Source organism: Ambystoma mexicanum, chromosome 6p (assembly GCF_040938575.1).
Source record: "Ambystoma mexicanum isolate Mex_15411 chromosome 6p, UKY_AmexF1_1, whole genome shotgun sequence".
NCBI classification, from domain to species: domain Eukaryota; kingdom Metazoa; phylum Chordata; class Amphibia; order Caudata; family Ambystomatidae; genus Ambystoma; species Ambystoma mexicanum.
The window spans coordinates 63,030,077-63,056,380 of record NC_090935.1 but is presented as its reverse complement, the minus strand read 5'-3'; the positions used below and the strand labels follow the sequence as shown (position 1 = coordinate 63,056,380).

General features: G+C 43.7%; 1 protein-coding gene across 2 annotated transcripts in view; it reads right to left on the bottom strand.

Moving 5' to 3' along the window:
• LOC138511215 (long-chain-fatty-acid--CoA ligase ACSBG2-like) overlaps nt 1-26,304 on the bottom strand; it is a 531,477-nt gene that overhangs the window by 366,552 nt on the left and 138,621 nt on the right. For both annotated transcript variants that reach the window (XM_069626743.1, XM_069626744.1), the window contains exon 2: nt 22,234-22,523. In XM_069626743.1, the coding sequence (XP_069482844.1) occupies nt 22,234-22,523 (290 nt within the window). The remainder of the gene's footprint in view (nt 1-22,233; nt 22,524-26,304) is intronic.

The window sequence follows — 26,304 nt, the reverse complement described above, 5'->3', positions numbered from 1 at the left end:
CTCACATTAGATAGGGACATAACGATTGAAGAGGTCAATACGGCAATCAGGGACCTCCCCAGAAACAAGGCCTGATGGCTACACGGCGATATTCTACAAGGAATATGGGGACATACTGGCCCCGACCTTGACCAAATTATTTAATTCCTTCAAAGAAAAACATGACATCACCCCAACGATGAATGAGGCCAAGATGCTGATGATACACAAACAGGGGAAAGATCCCGAGTCTCTGTCCTCCTATAGACCAATAGCATTGACAAATTTAGACGCCAAGCTGTATACTAAAATCCTGGCCTACAGACTTACTCAAGTGCTTCCAAAACTGATCCATCAGGATCAGTTTGGTTTCGTCCCCGGACGACAAACACACGATAATATTAGGAGGGTCCTCCACATCGTGGAAAAGATAGGAATAACGGGCACGCCCGCAGCGATACTAACTCTGGACGCAAAGAAAGCGTTTGACCGAGTAGAATGGTCCCTCCTATTCCACATACTGAGGAAAATGGGCATAGGAGAAACATTCATTAAAATGATAAAAGCCAATTACAAATCCCCCAGCATTAGAATAGCGGTGAATGGGTTCCTGTCTAATAAAATATGAATCGAGAGAGGGACGAAACAAGGTTGCCCACTATCCCCCGTACGCAATTTTCCTGGAACCACTGCTAGCGCGAATAAGAGACAACCAAAACATAAAGGGAATAGACATGGGAGGTATTACCCACAAAACTGTGGCATATGCTGATGATATGTTGATAACGTTGGGAGATCCCGAAAACTCTCTCCCTATACTAGTGCAGGAGATAGACAACTATGGCTCTATATCCGGCCTCAAGATAAATAGACAGAAATCCGAACTACTGACACTGGTGGCAGACACAACCCGAATCCAATCGGTAGCAGGCGCCCTCCAACTAAAAAACGCTACGACAGGGACCAAATACCTGGGTATCACCTTAACACATAAAATACAGCAATTATACTCCCAAAACTACCCAAAGCTACAAAAAATACCTGGGTATCACCTTAACACATAAAATACAGCAATTATACTCCCAAAACTACCCAAACCTGTTGCAACAAGTCAAACGGGACATGGAAAGGTGGAACCCGTTATCGATATCATGGTGGGGGCGCATAACGGTCGACAAGATGACCATCCTACCCAAACTCTTGTATCTATTTCAGGCCCTACCAATAAGACTCCCGAGGGCGTTCTTCAAATCCCTAACGAAAGCAGTCAAGGAATACATCTGGCAAGGGAAAACCCCTAGAATTTCAAGCTCGGTAGTAACAGCCTCACGAAAAGAAGGGGGCTGCGCTCTACCCCACTTTAGAAGGTACTATGAGGCAGCCCAACTATGGGTCCTGAAGGAATGGATTCCGGAAGAGTCCCAAAAACTGTGGGTTGCTCAAGATAGGGCAGTGGCGAATGCCCCTACAAGACACATGCTCTGGGCAGGGAAGACACACAGACATCCCAATCTACGCATAAGCGAAATCATGCAGGCATCATTGAAAATATGGGACGGAGCAACTAAGAAAGGTACACTAAACAAAGACCCAGCCCCATTCATGCCCCTATTCAGAAACCCAGAATTTCTGCCAGGCCTAGAGAATAAGGCATTCCAAAAGTGGGAGGAACCGGGTTGCAATATGGTAGGGGATATGTATCAGGAACAACAAATAAGGATCTTTGAAGATTGCACGACCCTACTGCACCTGAAGGGGACGGATAGGTATAAATACGACCAACTGTACCATTGGCTAGACACACCGAGAATAAGACAAGCAGCCCCAGAGAACTAACCCCATTTGAGCAATACATCATGCCAAACGACGGGTCAAAGAAGTTTGTATCAAATACATATAGTTTCATTAACTACGCAGGAGAAAAGGTCACCTGGCAATATATTAAGAGGTGGGAAAAAACCCTGAGAAGGACAATCCCAAGGGGGCAGTGGGAATACACGTGGGGTATGATATCTAATTTAACGAGAGCCATCCACTCAAAAGAAATGTGGATGAAAATTCTCCTACAATGGCACTATACGCCAGAGAGGCTCCACGGAATGTTCCGGGACTCTCCCAATGTATGCTGGAGGGCATGTGGAGGGGAAGGGAATTGGAGGCACATTTGGTGGGACTGCCCAAAGCTTCAACAATATTGGACAGATGTGAATGACCACATGAGCTCAATGTTCCAGGGGGCCGAGACTCTGGGGGAGGAGGTGTGGCTTTGTGGGATTTGGAACCCGAAAGACAAAACCTTCTCCAAAACACAGAAAAGAAACTTCATGGGTCTTTTAATTGGGGTGTGGTTGGAAATCGCCCACAAATGGAAGCAACGGTCCCCACCCGTGGCAATAGACTGGATACGAAGAGCATGGTACTATATAACAATGGAACATATGACATACAACCTACAAGGGAACTATCAGAAATTCAGGGAGGATTGGTCAGACACCTTGGAGTACCTACAAAGCGACTATATGGAAAAGTGGTGCCCACATAAAATTAGAATTCTTGATATGTTCAGATAAGTCACTGACTCTACAAACAGAAGCTAAATAGAAGGGTGGTCATTCCGGGGGGGAGAGGGAGAGGGGAAGGAGGGGGTTATATTGATTGTTCATGTTGTAAAACTAATAAAAATATATATTTTTTAAAAGAATATGCAATTACCAACACATGTCTTCTTCAATATATTGTGACATCTGTGGAGGTTTTCCTCCTGACCCTCTAGCTATCATAATAGGTATGGGCATCAGCAGATAAGGATGTGATTGCCGTTCTGGGTGATTACAGCCTAGGAGTACAGCAGTGACAGAAGCCAATCAGAATTGGAAGATTGAGTGAGAAATCTAGAGGGCTCTTGTAATAGCCCCTTGGGAAGGTATGCAGCATCACGTTAGGCACACCACACTGTGAGGATCTGGAAAAAAGGAGCTGCAGGAATAACTTGTGTCTTACCAGAGGGGGCAGAAGCAATAACCCTTTGAAATGTTTACTATCCTTTTTCATGAAGCTCCTTAAGTTGCCACCAGGTCTTTCCCAGAATATACATAGGTCACATTGCTTGGGTCTTGCCTGAATCTCCTCTGCTATTAACCCCAAACCTAGACTGATGATACTTTTGTTTCTTGAACACACTAAGCTGATGCCTGTTTGCAATGCAGTCAGACAAGTCAAATAACTCAAGTGGTCCAGCAGTGGACTCTTTATCTCTCAAGATGTTTCTGAGATCACGGCTGAAAAGGGAAGGTATTCTTGGGCAACCAGGGAAGAGTGTAGGCTGTAAGGAGCCAGATGTGGACACTTTCCTTCTTTTTTCATTTAAGGTCACCTTGAAAAGAAGTCTAGCGCCTGTGAGAATCCAGATGCCCACCATACATTCCCGACAAGTCTCAAGTTTGAGGAGTCGGGGACACACGAGACAATGGCTCCGCCATGTGCAGAATTCTCTCCATCTCAAGCTTCTGTGAGAAAAACCATCTCTGTCTCAAATTAATTATCAGGCAATTGATGTGTTCACTTTTCTGCAATGTTGATTTGTATCTAAATGTATATGCTGCACTCAACAATGTATTTATATGCCAATCACATTCTTCTTCATTATGCACTCACATGCACATATATAGCTAATATAGATCTTAGATATATATATATATGTTGGTTAGGTTTCAGCATTGAACTTCAGGTTTCTCATATCCTATTGTATGTCTACGCCCATTCCTACTTTATTTTGTTGCTTACACACTGCATAATCGTTCAGTTCCTGGTTAATTTCAACATTGAAATGATCAAAGTGTAGGCGCTGTCATCTTCAGGTTTCTAATAGCAACGCTTCCTAGCTACTTTCTCTACCTTCTTGCAGTCCAGGTTATTCTATGTTGTTTCATTGGCACACATGTTAAAGTGGTGAATTTCAACAACCTAAATTTAGTCTTTTTCTTTTAATGGATGTGTGTCCCCATACCCTCCAGCCCTCCACCCTGCCCTACCCTCCATCCCTCCGCCCTGCCCTACCCTCCAGCCCTCCACCCTGCCCTACCCTCCATCCCTCCGCCCTGCCCTACCCTCCAGCCCTCCACCCTGCCCTACCCTCCATCCCTCCGCCCTGCCCTACCCTCCATCCCTCCACCCTGCCCTACCCTCCAGCCCTCCACCCTGCCCTACCCTCCAGCCCTCCGCCCTGCCCTACCCTCCATCCCTCCACCCTGCCCTACCCTCCAGCCCTCCACCCTGCCCTACCCTCCATCCCTCCGCCCTGCCCTATCCCTTCCCCCTTTCCCAACCTCACCTATCCTATATATATTCATCCCTCTCTTAATGTGTGTCTGCAAAACCATCATATACCATTGAGATTTATCCTTACATTATAATGTCTATGTTATGTTTGTTTATATCATGTATGTTTATGTCTCACTGAATGTGTTTATGTTATTTCTATTTGTATTATTGGTTGCATGTGTTAATAACAAATAAAAAAATAAAAATTTTACCGAAAAATGCTGATTGATTTTTTGGGGCGTTACCCCCAAGCCCCATCTCCCTTTCTTTATAACCCCACCCCAACACCCTCTCCACCCATTTGAACCCCTTACCCTACCCCCAAGTATTAAACGGCCCGCGGTAGCGGTAGTTATGGTTAAATTGCTAAACCCATAGGAAGACCACTTTTTTGGCAGCTTATAACTTCGCTCACCCTGGGGGAATCATCACCAAATTTTGAAAAGAAAGCATATGGCCCGCTCTGGTTTTATTCGCCAAGTTTGGTGAGGTTTCGAGCGGGGGGGGAGTTATAGCGGGGGTTCCACACATTTTTTTTGCCATAGACTGAATGGGGCGAAAACTTTGCGCATGGCTACAGCCCGAACAGATGGACGGATTTGCACCAAATGTGCGGCAGGAGCAGGGGCTTGGTCCACAAAGTGTGCTTTTGTGTGTTTTGTGGAAATCGGACCAGTACTTTTGTTGCAAATAACTGAAATGTACGTCTCAAAAAATTAGTGAAATCTGGCTATGCTCCACGGACCCATTTCCCTGTTCGCTCTGCGGACAGAAGTCTAATTGGTTTGCGGTGTGTTGTCGGTGAACTTTGGACGCGGATGGTGGTTGGCTGGAGGAAAGCGTGCTCTGCGTCAATGTTTTTGGGAAATGCTGCCATGGTGTATCGGAGGATAGTCAGCAGGGGGGGAAGTTATATGGGGGTCCCACACATTTTTTTTCCATACATTGAAAGGGTGGGGGAGTGAGAAGGGCTTCCTCTGACATATCTGATTAGAAGACAATGGGGGGGTGCCAGCAGTATCTGTTGCTAGTTCGCCAATTCGTGGTTACCTCAACAGGCAACAACCTTGTGTGGTGACTGGAGGCAGCCTTCGTTATGGCATGAGCGCTCCAGCAGCGATTTCTTTCTGTGATGAGTGGTGGCAGGCTGAATTGCAGAAGGGGAGTGTATTCCACATGACATGAACTTTTACACATAGCATGTACTATGGTGTGTTGTGTGTGGTAAGTCCGTAGCTCTTGCGATGCATGGCTGCAGTCCTTGCACAGGAAAGTATGCCCACTGGTTGGAAAGGTATGTGCACTGGTTGCAAGTAGGTGTCAGCCTGTTGCTTTGTGTGTGTGTGGTTTGGCAGCATTGCACACATTGTTGGTTGCATGGGTGTGGTCACTGTTACAACATCCTACAGTTGTCGGTGTAAGGGTGGAGATGCTGCAGTGACCAGTCTGCAGTGTGTCCACTAGGTGCAGTGTTGGAATAGTGTCCGTACAGAAGAGGGTACAGTTAAACTGGGTCTTATATGTGCTTGGGTAGTCTGCATTGCGCAGATTAGTAACTGTTGTCGTGCACCATGCAGTATTGGTTGTATGCACATACTACAGTGTTGGGAGCAGCGCCAATGTTGTGAAGAATTTGTTGTTTGCTTGGCATGAATACAATGGTTTGTGAATGAAAGTGGGCATTATGGTAAGTGGAACATGTGTGCTTCCATCCCTCCTTTAAGGTGCAGTGGTTGGGTTGAAGTGCTGGTCCCTATGTTGTCTTTGTCAATTCTGGCACATGGCTACATGTTCGTCTACATGGCTCTGTTATGTTGTGGTGGGTGTGGGCAAGGCCTGGACTGTTGGGTGCATGGCCGAAGGCTGTAGGCCGTAGGCCATGCACCCAACTCTCTAGGCCTAGGTCTTCACCACAGCTACCACAAAAATAATGCAGGAATGCAGTTGTAACTCTGCATGTCTTCAAAGGTGGGGACCTTTACACAATGGTCGTGGAGGACATTGTAGACTTGGTAGAAAAGCAAAAGTGAGCTGCTATGCATTCATTAGCATATGGTGCAAGTTATTGCATGTGTTCCACATTAGGGAGTGATGTGTGACCGTTTCCATTTGCTAGGGCTTGCCCTTTGTAAGACCCTTCAAATGTTGTGTTGCATGCATGGCTGGAGCCGTTCCACCCACAACTGTGTCCACTGGTTGCAAGTAGGTTTTCCATTGTTCCTTTGTGTGTGTGTGTGGTTTGGTTGCATTGCATACATTGCTGGTTTCATGGGTGTGGTGATTGCTGCAGCATCTAACAGTTGTTGGTGCATGGCTTGAGATGTTGCGGTGAGCAGTGCCGCAGCGTGTCCAGTTGCTGCAGTGTTGGAATACTGTCCGTATAGGAGAGGGTACAGTTGAAGTGGATGCAATATGTGCTTGGGTAGTTTGCATTGAGCAGATTGGTAAGTGTTGTACTGCACTGTGCAATTATGCATGTATGCAGTTTCTTCTTCCAGTTGTCGCTGTATGAGTGTAGATGCTGCAGTGAGCAGTGCTGCAGCATGTCTACTGGGAGCAGGGTTGGAATAGTGCCCATATAGAAGAGGGTACGGTTGTACTGGTTCCTATATGTGCTTGGGTACTCTGCATTGTGCACATTACTAAGTGTTGTCATGCACACGGCAGTACAGGTTCGATGCACTTACTAGAGTGATGGGAGCCGGACCAATGTTGTCAAGATTCTGTTGTTTGGTTAGCAGGAATAGAATGTTTTGTGAATGGAAGTGGGTAGGGGTGCCAACCAGTGTGGCATGTTAGTGGATTATGGTAACTGGAACATGTTTGCATGCATCGCTGTATGATGGGGTGTCGGTTGGGTAGAAGTGCTGGTGCCTATGTTGCATTTTTGAATTATGGAACCTGGCTACATGTTCGCCTGCATGTCTCTGTTATGTTGTGGTGGGTGTGGGCAAGGTCTAGACTGTTGGGTGCCAAAGGCCATAGGACGTAGGCCATGCACTCAACAGTGTCCCCTTCTCCACAGCTACCACAACACAATGCAGGCCTGCAGTTGTAACTCTGTATGTCTTTGAAGTTGGTGACTTTTACACAATGGTTGTGGAGGACATTGAAGCCTTGGTAGAACAGCAGAAGTGAGCTGCTATGCATAGATTAGCATATGGTGTAGATCATTGCACCTGTTACACACTAGGGAGCCACATGTGGCCATTTGCATTTGCTATGGTTAAAGGAAGTGTTCATCAGCGCAGAAAATATGGCCAATGTACACAGGCACCTACATACCGTTCAGCACACCCAATGCAACTTTATGCAGCCATGCATGCAAATATGTGGCCATGGTGAAAGCTGGCACCCTCGATGGCAGATGGGAAGTGCATTGCCCATGACATGAGCATTTAAACATAGGGTGTACTATGGTGTGTTCTCTGTGGTGATGGCCTAGCGCCTTGGATGCATGACTGCAGTGGAAAGGGATGAAGGTCTGTCCCTGCTTTACTGGGGTGTGGCCCTCACTGTAGCTGGGAAGGCGCGCATGCCACATACTGCCCTTTTAAGCATGGTGGGCATGGAAATGGAACTGTGGGAATAAGCCTATCAAGTGTCGAGGGTGTGCCTCACTGGAAAGGCTGGTACTATTTTTCCCCATCAGTCTGTGCAGTGAGGGTGGCAGGCAGCGATAGAGTCCTAATAGTGGGCAATACCTTTGTGCACGATCTGTACAGGTATGCCGCGCAAAGAGGCATAGCTGCTAATTTTGCATTGGAAGGAGTGGAGGCTTTCTGGGGTACTGTCTATGAGGGCACATTCGTTGGTATGGTTAATCTTTGCAGATGTGTGGCCTTTGTCGGTACTGTTGATGTTGTCGTACTGCATTATGGAGCTCTACATTTGGAATACATGCCAGGAGGACGTTTGCTCTGTCGCCTAAAGAAGTTGATGGAAGAAGTGATGCAGATTTTTCCCACTGCCAATGTGGTTTTCTCAAGCATACCACCAAGAGGTGCATGGGATCATGCCAGTGTAATTTGTCCCCAGCCAGAGGTCGGAAGGTCTTTCATTAACAGAAGCATGTGTCAATTTATGTCCACTGCTGGGATGTTCTCCGCCAACTATGACATCATTAATTAGCAAAACTTGCAATGATTCCATGCAAATGGCATTTTTTTTACCAACATTGCCAATGTTGTTTTGTTTTACACTGTGCAACAAGTGTTGAAGACAATCCTCTAACAATGTAAGGAGGCAAATGAAAGAGAAAGTCAGACAAAGAGCAAAACCAAAAAAAGCTCTTTGTAAGCACGTACTACAAAAATAGAAAATAAATACATTTGAAAAAAAACGTATTTTCCGATGGACTAATACAGACCCAATCCCATAACCTGTTTCACACTTTTTCCCCCCAAACTCCTCCCCTTTCTAGTACGATACCTCCTCGGATTCCATGGTAGTTTCAGGATTAAAAGTGCCACATGGAGCCCTTTTCAGGATGGTAGTCATGTAATTGGCACTGTGCAGGCGAACAGATTGCTCAACAAGGAGAAATGCAGAAGAGTATGATGGAAGTATGCAAGGTAAGGGCAGGCTTCCTGTTTGTATGCATGCACTGTATGTACTTGTTGGAAGTTGCTAACATACACCTAGTGTTGCTTTTCTATGATAATATTTCATAAGTTTGCAGTATGTGGGGTGCTGCAGAATTATTTTTGATGAGGTGTACAAGATAAGTGACAGGCATCCTGTTGTTATGAATGCAATGTATGTACAATATTATATGATGTGATATTGTATGATATGCCATTTATACTGAGCATATATACAAGTGTTTGAAGGTGCGCCGAGGCAAGGGAGGGGGAATAGAGGGCAGACAGAGACAATGAACCTACTAGGGCAGGTGTCACTGAGCTTGCCCAAGTGTATGGGGAGGGGGAGAAGAAAGTGCAGTACATGGGAAGAAGAAACAATGACAATAAGTTAAAAAAAATGGGCCATTGGTGGCAAGGGCAAGGATAAGTGCAGCCATAACGTGGTGGTGCAACTGTTAAGGATACAGAAAACAGTTTCCAAGTGCGGGGTTTGCCAGAAAGGCAGTGCAGGGGTGCGACTGGTGGGTGGGGAGGTTGTTTGGGCCCGAGATCAGAGGGTGGCCAGGTAACCAGTGCAGAATCAGTTTCAGCTAGGAAGTCAGCAGGGGATAAAGCAGACGGAAAGAGAAAGGGTTTGAGGTGCTTCTGGAACCGGCAATGGTTCTCCTCAAGCTTCAGGGAGGCAGGGAGGCTGTTGCAGAGGGAGCCCACAGTCAAAGAAAGAGATGTAACACCAACTGATTGGTTGCTGAAGCGAGTGACCGTGACGGAGTTGTTGGCGAATGAGGGAAGAGCTTGAGCATGGACCTATTTAGGAAGTGAGAGTTGCAGGTATTGAGGTCCTAGGTCCCAGAATGCCTTGTGCATAATGAAGAGGGGTTTGACCTTATTCTTCGCAGCTACTGGGAGCCAATGCAGATATTTCAGTCCCGGAGACATACAATCCCTGGACTTGAGGCCAAGCACAAGGTGCACAGTCTTTTTCTGGATGGGTTGCAGAGGGCGGAGAGTACAAGCAGGCAGATTTACAACAAGGCTGTTGAAATAGTGTAGCCTGCAGCGATCCACAGCTGTGTAGACAGTGAGCTTTTCTGACGTTGCTTTAGGTTGATAACATACATTCAGTGCTGGTTTTGGTGCCATATTTGTATGATTTATGTAAGATATGCGTTAGTGGGGAAACAAATTTGTAGTATTGTCGGAAGGAAAGAAGAGACTTCCTGTTTCGATATGACAATGGGTGATATGGGTAAATGGAAACATTGCAAGCATATACAATTGCGGTGCCACTTGACGCTAGTGGATGGGAGAAAAAAAAACAATATCCTTTTTAATAACGTAATGGACGCTCACTGCCAGATACCGTGTGCACAGGCACTTATAATGGAGTTGTAAACATACTGCAGAAAAAGTTTTCATATGGGTGTGCATGTGGATGAATGTTGATGCACAATGATACAACACTTGGAGGCTTATTGTTCAACGGTACAAATGAAGTGTTGTACAGATGTGACAGTGTTAGATGCAAACGTGGTGAATGCCATTGATGGATGCATGTGTCAGTATTTACCATTAACCAATGAGGTAGTGATGGACAAAAAATAGTGGAAAGGGAAGAAGGACTGTTCCTGCTTTGCTGGGGCGCAGCCTCGTGGAATTGGGGAAAGCGCACGTGCCACATTGTGTGCTTCTCACCATGCTGTCCAATGGAAATGGGACTGTGGGGATTGTCCATTCAGGAGCTTCAGGTGCTCAGGGTGTGTGTCACAGGAAAGGGCAGCAAGATTTTGTTCCATTACTCTGTGCAGTAAGGGTGGCAGGCAGAGATGGACAGATGCACTATTTGGGTAGTTGGTGATGCCTTTGTGGAAGATCTGTTCCAGTATGCCGTTGAAAAAGGCTTTAATTGCGATTTGCGATTTGGAGGGAGTGGATGCTTTGTGGTGCTTTGGTGATGTGCACAGTCTCGGCAGTCTGCTTGCAGTATGTCGACGAGTGGCCACTTTCGCAACAGTATATGGTGTGGTTGTGCACTATGGAACATTGCATTTGGGTTCCATGCTCTGTTCCCATGTGTACCGGCAACTGAACAGACCTTCCAGGATTTTGGGCCATGAAATGGCACATTTTGCGGCATGAAATGGCAAATTTTGCGGCACAAACCTTTATTTATTGTGGCATTTTTGCAGGACATTTTTTATTAACTGGAGGGTGTAAGATTGCCACATTGCAGGAAAGAGGCATAGTGCAAGGCTAGAAGAGAGCCAGGGTATCATTATTATGTATCTTTTGTATTAATTTAATAGGAAGAGTCCCAGATGTCTCAGGCTTGGCAGAACAGTGTTTGATTTGGCTACATGTTTGGTTTAACGTGCATGCCTATTTAATAATATTAACTAAATTGATCATTATCAGTTGTAATGCTGAAAATATTCCCCTTCTATGTTCTCCAATCCCCCACACACCCACACACCTCTCTCACCAACACATATCACACATCTCACCAACTGCCCATCACAACTTGCATTCCTAAACCTCTCTGTCATACAAATACTCATGTGTGATGTCACACTGTCAAGTCACAATTTGCACTCCCCAGCCCCTGCCACAGTCCAAATCATACTCCCAACTCACACCTTACACTCCCGCAATATGGATTGTTTCTGCCATTCTATATCCCTCATCTTTTTTCCCAATCTGCAGCTCACTGCCTCTTTTGGGCCAACCGCTTCCTCTCTGCTTTCTGGCTCACTAACGACACGCTCCCTCTTCTTTCCGTACCTCCGCTCGCTCTGAGAATTCTGGCCCACCGCATCACTGCTTCTTCTGCTCTCCTGTGCACTGCTTCCTCCTATGACCCACGGCTCTCCCTCTGCTTTCTTGCCTATTGCTTCACATCTCACCCATCACTCTCCCCCTCTCTCCTTTCCCACTCATAGTGTGACCATTATTTTCTTTTTTTTTTAAAGTAGATTTTGACCCAGATACTCAAAAAATGGGGCATTTAAAAATAGAGCCGAGGATATGCTATTTTTAGGCAACCCATTTTTGGAAATGAGCAGATCACCTTATTCTCAAAGGTGAGCGGCGCATTTCCACGTGCTTGAGCTGTAGCGCAAATTGTGTGCTGGCCAGCTGCCTTGAATAGGGTTCTGGGTTGTATGACTGAAGTGTCATTATTTGCTGAGGAATTGACCGTAGTCCATTTCGCTGCAAATTGATTTGCACTTCAGTCAAAAACCCCAAAATGTACCTTTCACCACCACCCCATTCCCTCCCCTACTTAACTGCTTGGTCGCTGCTGCTTTCCCTGCAACCCTCCGGTGTCAGATCCGTCCCTCTAACGCAGGTCGGATCCGAAAACGCAGGGTCCATTTTTAGTTATTTTCTTTTTTTTCAGTCCCCTGCCTCCAATTTTTAGGAAGTGGGAGACACCCCTGCACTCCACAAGCCCAAAAATACTGAGCATGGGGAGCGGGTGACACCCCGCAACACATGTTCAGTATTTATAAAATTCGATCGAATGGTACTGGCCGAAATAGGTCACATTTTACCATTCAATCTATTTATGTCAGACAAAATGGGTAATACCTTCAATAGAAGTGCTCTTCCGATAGTGTTCTGCAAGCTCCCAGCGCCTTTCACAGGGACACGCCCTTCAGGGGCATGCCACTGTAAAATGCGACCCAAATAACGCATTTTGCCCTGAGTTCCACCAGTCCCGACATTATGTTAGCCCCTGACCTTTTCTAGACATAGCAGCACCCCTGCAGGGTTGCCTACAATTTCTGTACATTTAAAAGTGCACCTTGCTTGGAAATGTGGGGTGCGCTTTTAAGTTGGCAGAAACACCACCTAATTTGCTCAAGGAGGTGAAAAGGGACATCTGAATGGGCGCACATATAAAATGTGCCCATTCAGGTGTCCATTGTGGATTGGGCTGCTCTTTTTTGGGCGCAAGTGATGAGATGTGTTAACACATTTCATTTCTTGCGTAAAAAAAAAAGTTTTGAGAACCTGGCACCCTGAGTATTTTTTTTTAACAGTCGTTTTTGCAGATTTCTTTTTTATTTAAAAATAAAATGCTGTTTTTGCACAAAATGGCAGTTTTCGCGAAATTGTGCACAAAACTGACGTTTTCGCGGCATTTTGCGGGATCGCTATAGTCTGGAGGGTCTGACTGAAGAAGTTTATGAAAGCAGTGAAGTGCATTTTTCCCACTGCCAAAGTGCTTTTCTCATGTATACCACCACGAACAGTATGGGATTATTCCAATGATTGTTGTCGCCAGCCAGAGGTCGGAAGGGGTCTAATCAACAGAAGCATGTGTGAGTTCTTGAGTGCTGCTGGGTGTTAGTCTTAGCAGAGCACAGTGCTGGCGTGAGTTATGTTTGCTTAGCTTACCATAACTGGCGAATTTCTGGGGTTTTTGGTTTTACTTGTAACCATAGTATGGATAGGTTCTGGTTAGAGCAAAGTAACTGTAACGTCCCTGTAAGAAATGTTTTTGCACTGAATTCGCTAGGTCGTTCTTAGGGCAACTGAAGCATAATGTCCCTTTACCAATGTTTGTCCAGTGAATTTGATAGGTTTTTAGTAGGGCACTGTAACCAGAACCTTCCTGTAGTATCGTATTTCAGTAAAGGGGATGTGTTTTAGTAGCGTAACTAACCCATAACGTCCCTTTGACAATGTTTTTTGTTAGTGATATATTTAATATAAATGTGGTATTTTTTCAGTTATAATGATTAGTTAAAAATGTTTTTCGTTATTATTCAGTAATATCAGTGGATACTGTATTATTTTGTATGGATAACATCTTTCACGTGTTTCTTACTTTATGTCTGAGTATACCCACCTTTTGAATAAGATTATGGACAAATTACATGGAATATTAGAGGCATGGAAAGTCCTATTAAATACAAAGGGTTTTTACCGATTTGAATACATTGAGGGCCTGGAGTGCATTGATTGAAAAAAAAAATCATCTGTCAGATTCAGACTCTTTTTAAAGATAAAAGGATGATGGGTGGGTGGTGTTCTTGCTTCCTTTTGAAAGGAAGGGTGATGTTGCAGTCTTGGTTGATAAAGGTTTAAATCCAGAGTTGCATTCCACGGTCACTATATGACAAAGGTAGATGAGTTTATATTGATCTGACCATTGGCAAACAGAATGTTAAATGATTGAACAAGGTCCTAAATCCGACCTCCTGACTAATAATACCAAAATAGGATCACAAATCATCCTTCTTGGGGATTTAAACTTAGGCCTCGGTAATCCCAAAGACGCTAATGCGCTATCCCTGGAAAACACTATCTCCCAACTACGGTTGAAGCACAGGATCACAGCCCCAATACATAACAAAGGCAGAACCTTGGATTGGTTGGCAGATCACAACTGCTCCACCTCCATCCTTAAAAATGAACGAATTGCCTGGTCAGACCACCACGTCATCTGCTTTTCCATCCAAGGTAAGATGCAGCCGAACACCTTACCGGCTACTATCCCGCAAACCCTCTCCAGGAATAACCGCAACATCACCGTGCAAAGCCTTCACCCTCTAATCCACAATATCCTTGCTCCTGCAAACTATTCCAATTTAGATGTGGATAAACTTGCGGACCTCTATAACAAAGCACTTGATTCAGCATTAGATATCATCGCTCCCATCAAACTTACTAAAGCTAAACCGGCAGCCCACTTGAACAAATGGTTCACTCCTAAGCTTAAAATCCTTCGGAACGCCAAATGAGTGGCGGAAAAAAACCTGGAGAAAAACGCCGAACCCGGCCAACAAAGCACTATTCACAGTAGGGGCCACCACTTACAAAACCTCTATCCTCAGGGCCAATAAAGAGACCTATGACAACAGAAATGACAATGCCAAATCAAGAACAAAAGAGCTCTTCATTATCCTCAGGGAACTCGAGTCCCCCTCCAAACCTACAGAAACCTGCGTGAAAGATGCAGATTGGTGTGAGAGAATCCAAAAAGCTTTGGCAGACAAAATTGCCATGCCACAATCGAGAAACAAACAGAAAAAGACTAGCCTAGCCAAAAAAGCAAACTCTCCGCTACCATCCACTTCTAACACTCCCACCTGCCCTCCCTTCTCTTTCGCACCTGTCACAACGAAAGAAGTGGAATGCATCATCAAAGGCCTCAAGCCTTCCAGATGCCAAGGGGACTCCTGCCCAGCCTCCATCATTCAGGAAGGCGCCAACGAACTGGCCCCTTTCATTAGAGCCCTAATCAACGCCTCCTTCAAAACAAGCTCAGTCCCTAGTAGCCTCAAGGAGGCTTGGGTCATGCCCCTCCTAAAAAAAACGAACCTAGACCCTAACAACCCCACTAATTATAGGCCAATCACCACAGTCTCCTACATCCTAAAGTTCTTAGAAAGAGTGGCCTACTTGCAAATCCAGAAGCACCTGGAAGAGAACAACCTTTTGGGCCTCAGACAATCTGGTTTCAGGCCAAGGCACAGAACAGAGACAGCTCTTCTGGACTTAAAAATCCAAATGGACAAAGTACAAGGGCAATCTAGCCATTCTCCTGGTGCTTTACCTCTCGGCAGCTTTCGACCTTGTTGAACACCAGATCCTCATGGAACATCTGATGGCTTCAGCTGCATTCTCCAGTCAGGCGATCCCCTGGGTCCAATCCTTCCTAGCCAACCGAACCACACGGGTCTTTTCGCCAGGGCTTCAGCCCACCCCATTACCATCCTTTGTGGCGTCCCACAAGGTTTGTGCATCTCGCCAACCTTATACAATATCTTCCCAAAGCTATTGTTCGACTGCCTTGATAACCTGGGTGTCACATACACAAACTATGCTGACGATACCCAGGTTCTCATCACCCTATCAGGTTGCTATGAAGAGGACTCCATGCGGATTAACAACCTCTACCTGGAGAACCAAGCCTGGATGGCAGAACACGGCTTTTGCCTCAACAACAAGAAAACTGAGCTCCTTCTCGTCGGCTCCCAACCACGGCTTAGCAAACTTGGCCCCGTTATGCTTCTATCAACATAGATAGTAACCTAATCACAGTGGCCACAGAAATTGAAACCCTGGGGGTTTATTTGGATTCCACACTCTCGCTCAAAAAACAAGTAAACGCCACAGCCTCCTCCACGGCTTACACAAATAAGCTCATCAATGCCTGCAATGCCTTCCTCTCACTTTCCAGCTGCATTACCCTAGCCAGAGCGCTAGTGCTCTCAAAAATCGACTACTGCAATACTCTCTTCCTTCGCACCTCAGAGCCCAATCTAAACAAACTGCAGGTGCTGCAGAATAATGCCCTCAGAGCGGCTCTGAGTATCCCGCGGCACTCTCACATTTCCAACTTCAGACAAGATGCCCATTGGCTCCCTGTACGAGACAGAATTACCCTTAGATCACTCGTCATCGTCCACAAATGCCTCTCTAATGACGCCCTCAAGTACCTGGCAGACAAGTTCAACAAACACATTTCAGCCAGACCAACCACAACGTTGAATTCTCACTGTCTATCCATCCCCAAATTCTCTCTAAAAAAGCAGAGGGCTCCAGCTTCCCGGTACTAGCTGCCAAACAATGGAACGCTATACCTGTGAACCTTAGAGCAGAACCATCCTTTTGGACCTTCAGAGCAAAAACTAAGTCCTGGCTCGCTAGCAAGAACTCTCCCATTGTCTGACATACCAACCATTGTCTCACCACTGTATTTCTTTACGGTGTCTGCCCATCGACCACCATGTAACCCGGTCATGTGCACTTATTGTTATTATCTTGTATGTCTATAGTCTGTTGTAAGCTGCTCTAAGTCTCTGGCGCCCAGTTACCTCCGGTTTGGTGTTCAGTATAAATAAAGAAACTAAACTAAACTAAATGTTATGAACCTACATTATGGCAAACTCTTCAGAAAGGTATTGCTGATGAGGATCTTATGAATCTTATAATAGCAGGGAACTTTAATTCTCCCAGAGTTGTATTATTGGATGGGAAGTTTAAATACAAATTAACCACAAGGAAAGTGTGTAAGACCTTTTTTGAGATTCATCAGTCGCTCTGGAAGCTTTGATATCTGGAGATTGTTTCATCCTGACGATTTGGAGTCATCCTTTGTGTCCCCCATCTGTTCAAGTCTTGATTTGGTCTTTTTCAGTATGCTTTAAATTAAATCTATTATTGAATGGTAAATTGGTGCCCATGTGATCTGAGATCATGTCCTAGTTATCCCAAAGCTTCGTTGGCAGGCACTTGAGTGCAGAGCTACTTATGGAAACTTAATTCTACACTATTAAATTAGGATAATTCCAATTAGTCCACTAGAGTTTTCTGAGCAACTCTTTAGAGTGAATGAATTATCTAGCTTTGTCCACAAACTGAGATATTGTTAAAGTCTACCTGCCCAGTAATATCACTGTGTCTGTGGCAAACAAAGTAAAAGTCTTCATGATTTCTCTCATCAAGTACTTTGAAAATTTAATGATAGAATGAAAATACCTTTTGGACTCAACTAATCAACATTTCAATGAATTGCTCAAAGCTAAAATAGACTACAATAATATTTGTACAAATAGGGCCACTGGTACTCTACCCAAGATCAATCCAAAATTCTATGGAGATAGAAGTAGATCGGTGTATGCTGGCGAGATACCTATGGTTTGACAGAGATAGAACAAATATAGTAACATTGAAGAGAGACGCTGTGACTGTCAGAAGATAAGCACATACTAGATATCTTTTCTACATTTTATAAGGTTTTATGTTCCAGGAAGGCTTTTCCATCTGTTTAAACAATGAATAGTTACCTGAAGAGTATAATAGGCCATCACTGTAAAGGGAGGCTCATACACTGCAAAATGCAATTTTAAATGATGTAATTGTTAAAAAAATGTCCACAGTTTCTGCCCATTTTAGCTCCTAAACTATATATCTTGTATAACCCATTGCTAACCTTTAAGGTGCATTATGGTGCTGTTTCTGGTGCTATGATCTCAATCATAAATAAACCAGATAGAAATCCAATGCTTCCAAAAAAAGCACAAGTCGAATTCTTTAATCAATTGTGAATCTAGGATATTTCCTAAGCTCATATCCAGTAGACTGAAGAGGCTTTGCTAAGATCATTTTCAGTAGACTGAAGAGGCTTTGCTAAGCTCATATCCAGTAGAATGATGAGGCTTTGCTAAGCTCACATCCAGTAGACTGCAGAGGCTTTGCTAAGCTCGTATCCAGTAGACTGAAGAGGCTTTGCTAAGCTCATATCCAGTAGACTGAAGAGGCTTTGCTAAGCTTGCTAAGCTCGTATCCAGTAGACTGAAGAGGCTTTGCTAAGCTCATATCCAGTAGACTGAAGAGGCTTTGCTGAGTTCATTTTCAGTAGACTGAAGAGGCTTTGCTGAGCTCATTTTCAGTAGACTGAAGTGGCTTTGCTAAGCCCATATCCAGTAGACTGAAGAGGCTTTTCTAAGCTCATATCCAGTAGACTGAAGAGGCTTTTCTAAGCTCCTGTCCAGTAGACTGAAGAGGCTTTGCTAAGCTTGCTAAGCTCGTATCCAGTAGACTGAAGAGGCTTTGCTAAGCTCATATCCAGTAGAATGAAGAGGCTTTGCTGAACTCATTTTCAGTAGACTGAAGAGGCTTTGGTAAGCTCATATCGAGTAGACTGAAGAGGCTTTGCTAAGCTCATATCCAGTAGACTGAAGAGTCTTTGCTAAGCTCATATCCTGTAGACTGAAGAGGCTTTGCTAGGCTCATATCCAGTAGACTGATGAGGCTTTGCTAAGCTCATTTTCAGTAGACTGAAGAGGCTTTGTTAAGCTCATATTGAGTGGACTGAAGAGGCTTTGCTAAGCTCATATCCAATAGACTGAAGAGGCTTTGCTAAGCTCATATCCAGTAGAATGATGAGGCTTTGCTAAGCTCACATCCAGTAGACTGCAGAGGCTTTGCTAAGCTCGTATCCAGTAGACTGAAGAGGCTTTGCTAAGCTCATATCCAGTAGACTGAAGAGGCTTTGCTAAGCTTGCTAAGCTCGTATCCAGTAGACTGAAGAGGCTTTGCTAAGCTCATATCCAGTAGACCGAAGAGGCTTTGCTGAGCTCATTTTCAGTAGACTGAAGAGGCTTTGCTGAGCTCATTTTCAGTAGACTGAAGTGGCTTTGCTAAGCCCATATCCAGTAGACTGAAGTGGCTTTTCTAAGCTCATATCCAGTAGACTGAAGAGGCTTTGCTGAGCTCACTTTCAGTAGACTGAAGAGGCTTTGATAAGCTCATATCCAATAGACTGAAGAGTCTTTGCTAAGCTCATATCCAGTAGACTGAAGAGGCTTTGCTAAGCTCATATCCAGTAGACTGAAGAGTCTTTGCTAAACTCATATCCAGTAGACTGAAGAGTCTTTGCTAAGCTCATATCCAGTAGAATGAAGAGGCTTTGCTAAACTCATATCCAGTAGACTGAAGAGTCTTTGCTAAGCTCATATCCGGTAGACTGAAGAGGCTTTGCTAAGCTCATATCTGGTAGACTGAAGAGGCTTTGCTAAGCTTGCTAAGCTGATATCCAGTAGACTGCAGAGGCTTTGCTAAGCTCGTATCCAGTAGACTGAAGAGGCTTTGCTAAGCTCATATCCAGTAGACTGAAGAGGCTTTGCTAAGCTTGCTAAGCTCGTATCCAGTAGACTGAAGAGGCTTTGCTAAGCTCATATCCAGTAGACCGAAGAGGCTTTGCTGAGCTCATTTTCAGTAGACTGAAGAGGCTTTGCTGAGCTCATTTTCAGTAGACTGAAGTGGCTTTGCTAAGCCCATATCCAGTAGACTGAAGTGGCTTTTCTAAGCTCATATCCAGTAGACTGAAGAGGCTTTGCTGAGCTCATTTTCAGTAGACTGAAGAGGCTTTGATAAGCTCATATCCAATAGACTGAAGAGTCTTTGCTAAGCTCATATCCAGTAGACTGAAGAGGCTTTGCTAAGCTCATATCCAGTAGACTGAAGAGGCTTTGCTGAGCTCATTTTCAGTAGACTGAAGTGGCTTTGATAAGCCCATATCCAGTAGACTGAAGAGGCTTTTCTAAGCTCATATCCAGTAGACTGAAAAGTCTTTGCTAAGCTCATATCCAGTAGACTGAAGAGGCTTTTCTAAGCTCCTGTCCAGTAGACTGAAGAGGCTTTGCTAAGCTTGCTAAGCTCGTATCCAGTAGACTGAAGAGGCTTTGCTAAGCTCATATCCAGTAGAATGAAGAGGCTTTGCTGAACTCATTTTCAGTAGACTGAAGAGGCTTTGGTAAGCTCATATCCAGTAGACTGAAGAGGCTTTGTTAAGCTCATATTGAGTGGACTGAAGAGGCTTTGCTTAGCTCATATCCAGTAGACTGAAGAGTCTTTGCTAAGCTCATATCCAGTAGACTGAAGAGGCTTTTCTAAGCTCATATCCAGTAGACTGAAGAGTCTTTGCTAAGCTCATATCCAGTAGACTGAAGAGGCTTTGCTAAGCTCATAACTAGTAGACTGAAGAGGCGTTGCTAAGCTTGCTAAGCTGATATTCAGTAGACTGAAGAGGCTTTGCTAAGCTTATATCCTGTAGACTGAAGAGGCTTTGCTAAGCTCATATCCAGTAGACTGAAAAGTCTTTGCTAAGCTCATATCCAGTAGACTGAAGAGGCTTTTCTAAGCTCCTGTCCAGTAGACTGAAGAGGCTTTGCTAAGCTTGCTAAGCTCATATCCAGTAGACTGAAGAGTCTTTGCTAAGCTCATATCTTGTAGACTGAAGAGGCTTTGCTAGGCTCATATCCAGTAGACTGATGAGGCTTTGCTAAGCTCATTTTCAGTAGACTGAAGAGGCTTTGTTAAGCTCATATTGAGTGGACTGAAGAGGCTTTGCTAAGCTCATATCCAGTAGACTGAAGAGTCTTTGCTAAGCTCATATCCAGTAGACTGAAGAGGCTTTGCTAAGCTCATATCTAGTAGACTGAAGAGGCGTTGCTAAGTTTATATCCTGTAGACTGAAGAGGCTTTGCTAAGCTCATATCCAGTAGACTGAAGAGGCTTTGCTAAGCTCATATCCAGTAGACTGATGAGGCTTTCCTAAGCTCATTTTCAGTAGACTGAAGAGGCTTTGTTAAGCTCATATCGAGTGGACTGAAGAGGCTTTGCTAAGCTCATATCTAGTAGACTGATGAGGCTTTGCTAAACTCATTTTCAGTAGACTGAAGAGGCTTTGTTAAGCTCATATCGAGTGGACTGAAGAGGCTTTGCTAAGCTCATATCCAGTAGACTGAAGAGTCTTTGCTAAACTCATATCCAGTAGACTGAAGAGTCTTTGCTAAGCTCATATTCAGTAGAATGAAGAGGCTTTGCTAAACTCATATCCAGTAGACTGAAGAGTCTTTGCTAAGCTCATATCCGGTAGACTGAAGAGGCTTTGCTAAGCTCATATCTAGTAGACTGAAGAGGCTTTGCTAAGCTTGCTAAGCTGATATCCAGTAGACTGAAGAGGCTTTGCTAAGCTCATATCCAGTAGACTGAAGAGTCTTTGCTAAGCTCATATCCAGTAGAATGAAGAGGCTTTGCTAAACTCATATCCAGTAGACTGAAGAGTCTTTGCTAAGCTCATATCCAGTAGAATGAAGAGGCTTTGCTAAGCTCATATCTAGTAGACTGAAGAGGCTTTGCTAAGCTTGCTAAGCTGATATCCAGTAGACTGAAGAGGCTTTGCTAAGCTGATATCCAGTAGACTGAAGAGGCTTTGCTAAGCTCATATCCAGTAGAGTGAAGAGGCTGTGGCCCCTTTTGATTAACAATCACCAGACGGGTTTTGAAAGGGGGCTGCCATCCCTATACAGTACGAGACTCTTGTGCAATGTTCTCGCTATGGCTGGGTCCACGTCCACCTGCCACCTAGTTTCCATACTTCACCTATGCAATATACTTGATTCAAAAGACAGAAAGGCAGAGGTTCTTGTGCTCAAATGCACAGAGCTTTGTGTTATTAAACATACTCATGAACATTTAAGCCTCTGGGGGATGTGGCAGATACACTCTGATTCCCAAACACACTGTCACTGCCCTGAGAGGTCCTAAACAATCTGAAATTTAGACAAATCTAGAAACCCTTTCTTTACTGGGTTCACTACTGTGCACCAGAAGCTGGAAGCTAAATGCTACATATTGCCTAAATATGCAAGACACCTTGTACAACTAGAGTACAACCTATGACTTTGATGGTAACTTCACCAATCAGTTGACCCAAAGTTCAATTACCTATTCCGACAGTCTCTGCTTTTTCTTAAACCAAAATTATCTTACACTGACCTCCTCACCCAGTGCCACCTGTGGTATTTTACCAATAATGACCTACCTTCAGGAAGCTCTTGGCTGCTGCCCAGCACTGCCTGTAATACTGGAAATACGTAGTGGTTTGCCATTGGCCGTCCCTTTTCACTGCCATGGCTGGCCGGTTGCCGAAACTCTGGACCGCGTCTTGGAACATGCTGATCGTGGTTACCGGAGGCTCCGAAGCTGGTCCTGCCACTTCCATGCGCAGTCTCACTGCTCCATCTCTTGCAGTGGTCCAGAGGCTGTCGGCTGGAGCTAGATTCAGCTCGGTAATGCCGTCCTTCTTCTCACGGACAGAGAACGACTGGTGCTCTGCGGGAGATGTGAAGGGGCGTGAGGATAGTACCACAAAGGAGCATCCATCAGAGAAAGTATTTTATTCAAATCGGCCTTATCAGCTATAATGGATTCTCTCTTTGTTTGCCACCTCAGTAAGAAACATTTCTAAAAACTAAGAACATAACGCATTGGGTTAGTTCTGGCATAAAGGAGTAATGATGTATTGAAAATGTAAGAAGAGAATATCAAACAATAAGATTCATAAATATGGGCTTGCTGAAAGTTGCCTCTTAGCAAAGATGTTTGTGGGAACACACATTCAAGTAATACAACTGGAAAGCATAGCATGGGTCAAGATTTATATTTTTTTCCTGTATCACCACAGGATCTGAAATCTAATGGTCTGTGGCTGAGGTTACTCTATGTAGGGTCTGCCCGCTCCATCTGCAGAGTTTTGATACACACAGACCATTCTGAAAAGGGTTGAAGTTATGTTGCTCAACATTACATTCAGAACCACAATATGACATTAGTCCGGCAATACTATTAGCAGTAAGTCACAACTAACAAAAATGAAAACACAAACACCAGGTTATAATTTGGCAATCCTTCTCCAAAATGCCATATTTCATTGGAACCCCACAAAAAGTGTTCCTGCACTTGTAGTATGGTAGTGACAGAGTTGTAGACGTACAGAAGAAAAGGATGGATTGGGTGAAGAGTACTGCACTTGTAGTATGGTAGGGACAGAGTTGTAGAGGGACAGAAGAAAGGGATGGATTGGGTGAAGAGCAAAAAAAACACAAAAGGTGAAGAGTAAAAAAACACACATACAAGAGACTTGACTTGTTGTAGGAGGCACTAATTGATTCCACTTTGATTAGATTAGATGTGCCGAGTATTGCCTGAGAGTTTACATTCCAAATTTTGCCCTAAACCACAGTCTAAGTGCTACCGTGCCTCCATTTGTCCAATAGGGAACACAAGGACACATTAGATTAACAGTTAAATAAAACAGAGTCAATTTAGTTCAAGCACAGACTTGGGTGATAACACAAAACAATTTTCCTTCTACACACTACTTGTAATTCTTCTCTATGTGAGTGTAGAACAAATATACAATAAGCAGTTTGACGCTTCCGCAAGCATGATACACACATTTTAGATGGTCTTCCTCTATTGTCAGTGTTTCTATCAGTGGCATTATGTGGTGCAAGTCATACATTCTGGAAAACCCCACTCAAAGCATCATCCCATATATGCAGGAACTGCACTGAAACTGAATCCAGAATCACTTAGCCAACTATTAGGTTATCAAACCATGGTGACTTTTATTTCCGCTCAATCAGTTACCGTCACCGATCATATTTATAGGACCTTGGAGAGATGTTGCCACTTCATCAACACACATGAATTAGGGTAGGAAGAAGCTAGGGTAACCACCAATCTCTGTGGAGATAAACCCTGCATGTCATAGAGACAGCACAACCAGTGGTGGCTGTTCATATTCCTTATTTGAGTGGTCTTCATTTTCCCCCCGAATTGAGTGTAGGAAGGTAGCATGAATTAACCTATGTTGAAATGACCTATTTTAGAGCACACACTTTGCAAAACCTGGGTAAAAAGCCCTGCAATTTAAATATGGTACAGTAGGGAAACACAAGAAAAATCCAATGGATGGCAGGTCATTAATAGTAGAGAGGAAACTTTAACAACATATTTTCATGATGCCTCCGATCCCAATCTATGCCAGCATTGCCAATGTACAATGCACTTTCACGAACCATGTGCACACAAAATATGCCAGCATTGACACTGAAAGGAGACATTTTCATGCTGGCAGTGCCTAATATATATAGTAGCTTTGCTACAGTGAAACATGTTCATGCTCTCTGTGCCAAAGATGTTCTAGTATTGTCACTTCGCGCTTTGAAACACATGTGTATAGGCGCGTTATAAATGCCATACTATATCATATCACTGTAAAATACGTTCACGTTCTTTGGGCACAAAATAGGATAGTGTTCCCACCATAAAGCACCATCCATAAAGCATGTGTATCCTCTCTGTGCCCAAAATGTGCCTGTTATGTTACAATTGATAACGACAGATCAATCCCTTTGAGTTTTTGTTGCTAAGGAGCTTCTACCATAATAGGGACTTTATCAAATTGTAACACAGCACAAAATAACAGGCTACCCCTCCTCTTGTTCTTTTTCAACTTTAGGACTTACACTAGCAGGCAAATGATTCAACCACTGCAAACAGATCTCCAAAATACATGTACAAATATTTTAAATACACTCTCTTTATTACTCTAAAAATGACAACTGAGCTGTTGCTTCATTTGGAATTCCACAACAAAAAAATGGATTACTATTTGAAAATGTTAAGTTACCAGGATCCCTATGTTATCACAGTACAGCTCAAAAAAAAATGTGTTTCATTGTTTTTTATTACAACTACTGTATCAGCATGCTTGGAACTTTTGAAACTAACCCGAGAGTACACGATTGCACCTTACAATGTTGGATATGTATGTTAAGTGAGCTTGTTCTGTGCATATATATTTTGGAGATCCGTTTGCAGTTATTGAATCATCTGGCTGCTAGTATTAGTCCCAAAGTTGAAGAATAACAGGAGGATGGGGTATCCTCTTATGTTACAGTAAAATATGTATCATCATGCTGCTTATGTTTAAAATATGTGAGAATTGCCAGTGTCAAACATGTTCATGATCTCTTAGCCAGATACATGTATGTACTGACACTGTAAAACATGACTTGCTCTCTATGCTTAAAATGCACCATTATTGCCACTGTAAAATATGTTCATGCTCACTGTGCCAAACCTATGCCAGTATTGCCACTGTAAACATTTTCATGCTCTCTGTGGCCAAAGTATTTGAGAATTTCTATAAAACAGTTTTGTCTATTGTCGAAATATGCCAGTACTACGACTGTAAAATATTTTCATTCGCTGTTACTCAAAATATTTCAGTATTTCCACTGTGAAACATATTCTTACTGTGTGCCCTAAATTGATCCCAATTGCCACTGTAAAATATCTTCATTTTCTCAGTATCCCAAAATATTTCTGTAATGTCACTGTACAACATTTACATGCTATATGTGCCCAAAATATGCCAGAATTGTTTCTGGAAAAATTTGTCCTGCTCTTTGTACCAGAAATGTGCCAGTATTGGCTCAGTAATATATCTTCATGTTGTTTGAGTCCAAAATATTCCAGTATTGCCACTGTAAAATATTTATGTCCGCTGTGCTCAAAATATTTCAGCATTACCACTGTAAAAGGCTTTCATGCTCTTTGTGTCCAAACATTTTAGTCTTGTTACTCTACAATATTGTATTTTACACTTTGCACAAAACATGCTAGCACATGGTGAAAGGTATTCATGCACTACCTGCTCAAAATATGCTAGCATAGTAAATAAATGTCACAGTCTCTGGGCCTAAAATGTGACAGAAATGCCATTTCAAATCATGTTCATGCTCCCTATGCCCCAACTGTGCTAGTATTGTTACTGTAAAATATTGTTATACTCCATGCACTTATAATGTGCAAGTATTGCCACTATAAAACATTGTCATGGTCTAGGCCCAAATGCTTTCAGTATGGTCACTGTCAAACATGTTCATCCTCCGCCAAGACAATATGTACCAATTTTGCCACTCTGAAACATTGTAAAGCTCTCTGTGTTTCAAAATATGTCAGTATTGCTGCTGTAAAATATGTTTATGCCCTATGAGTCCAAAGTATACTAATATCATCAATGTAAAACTGTTGTTGGGCT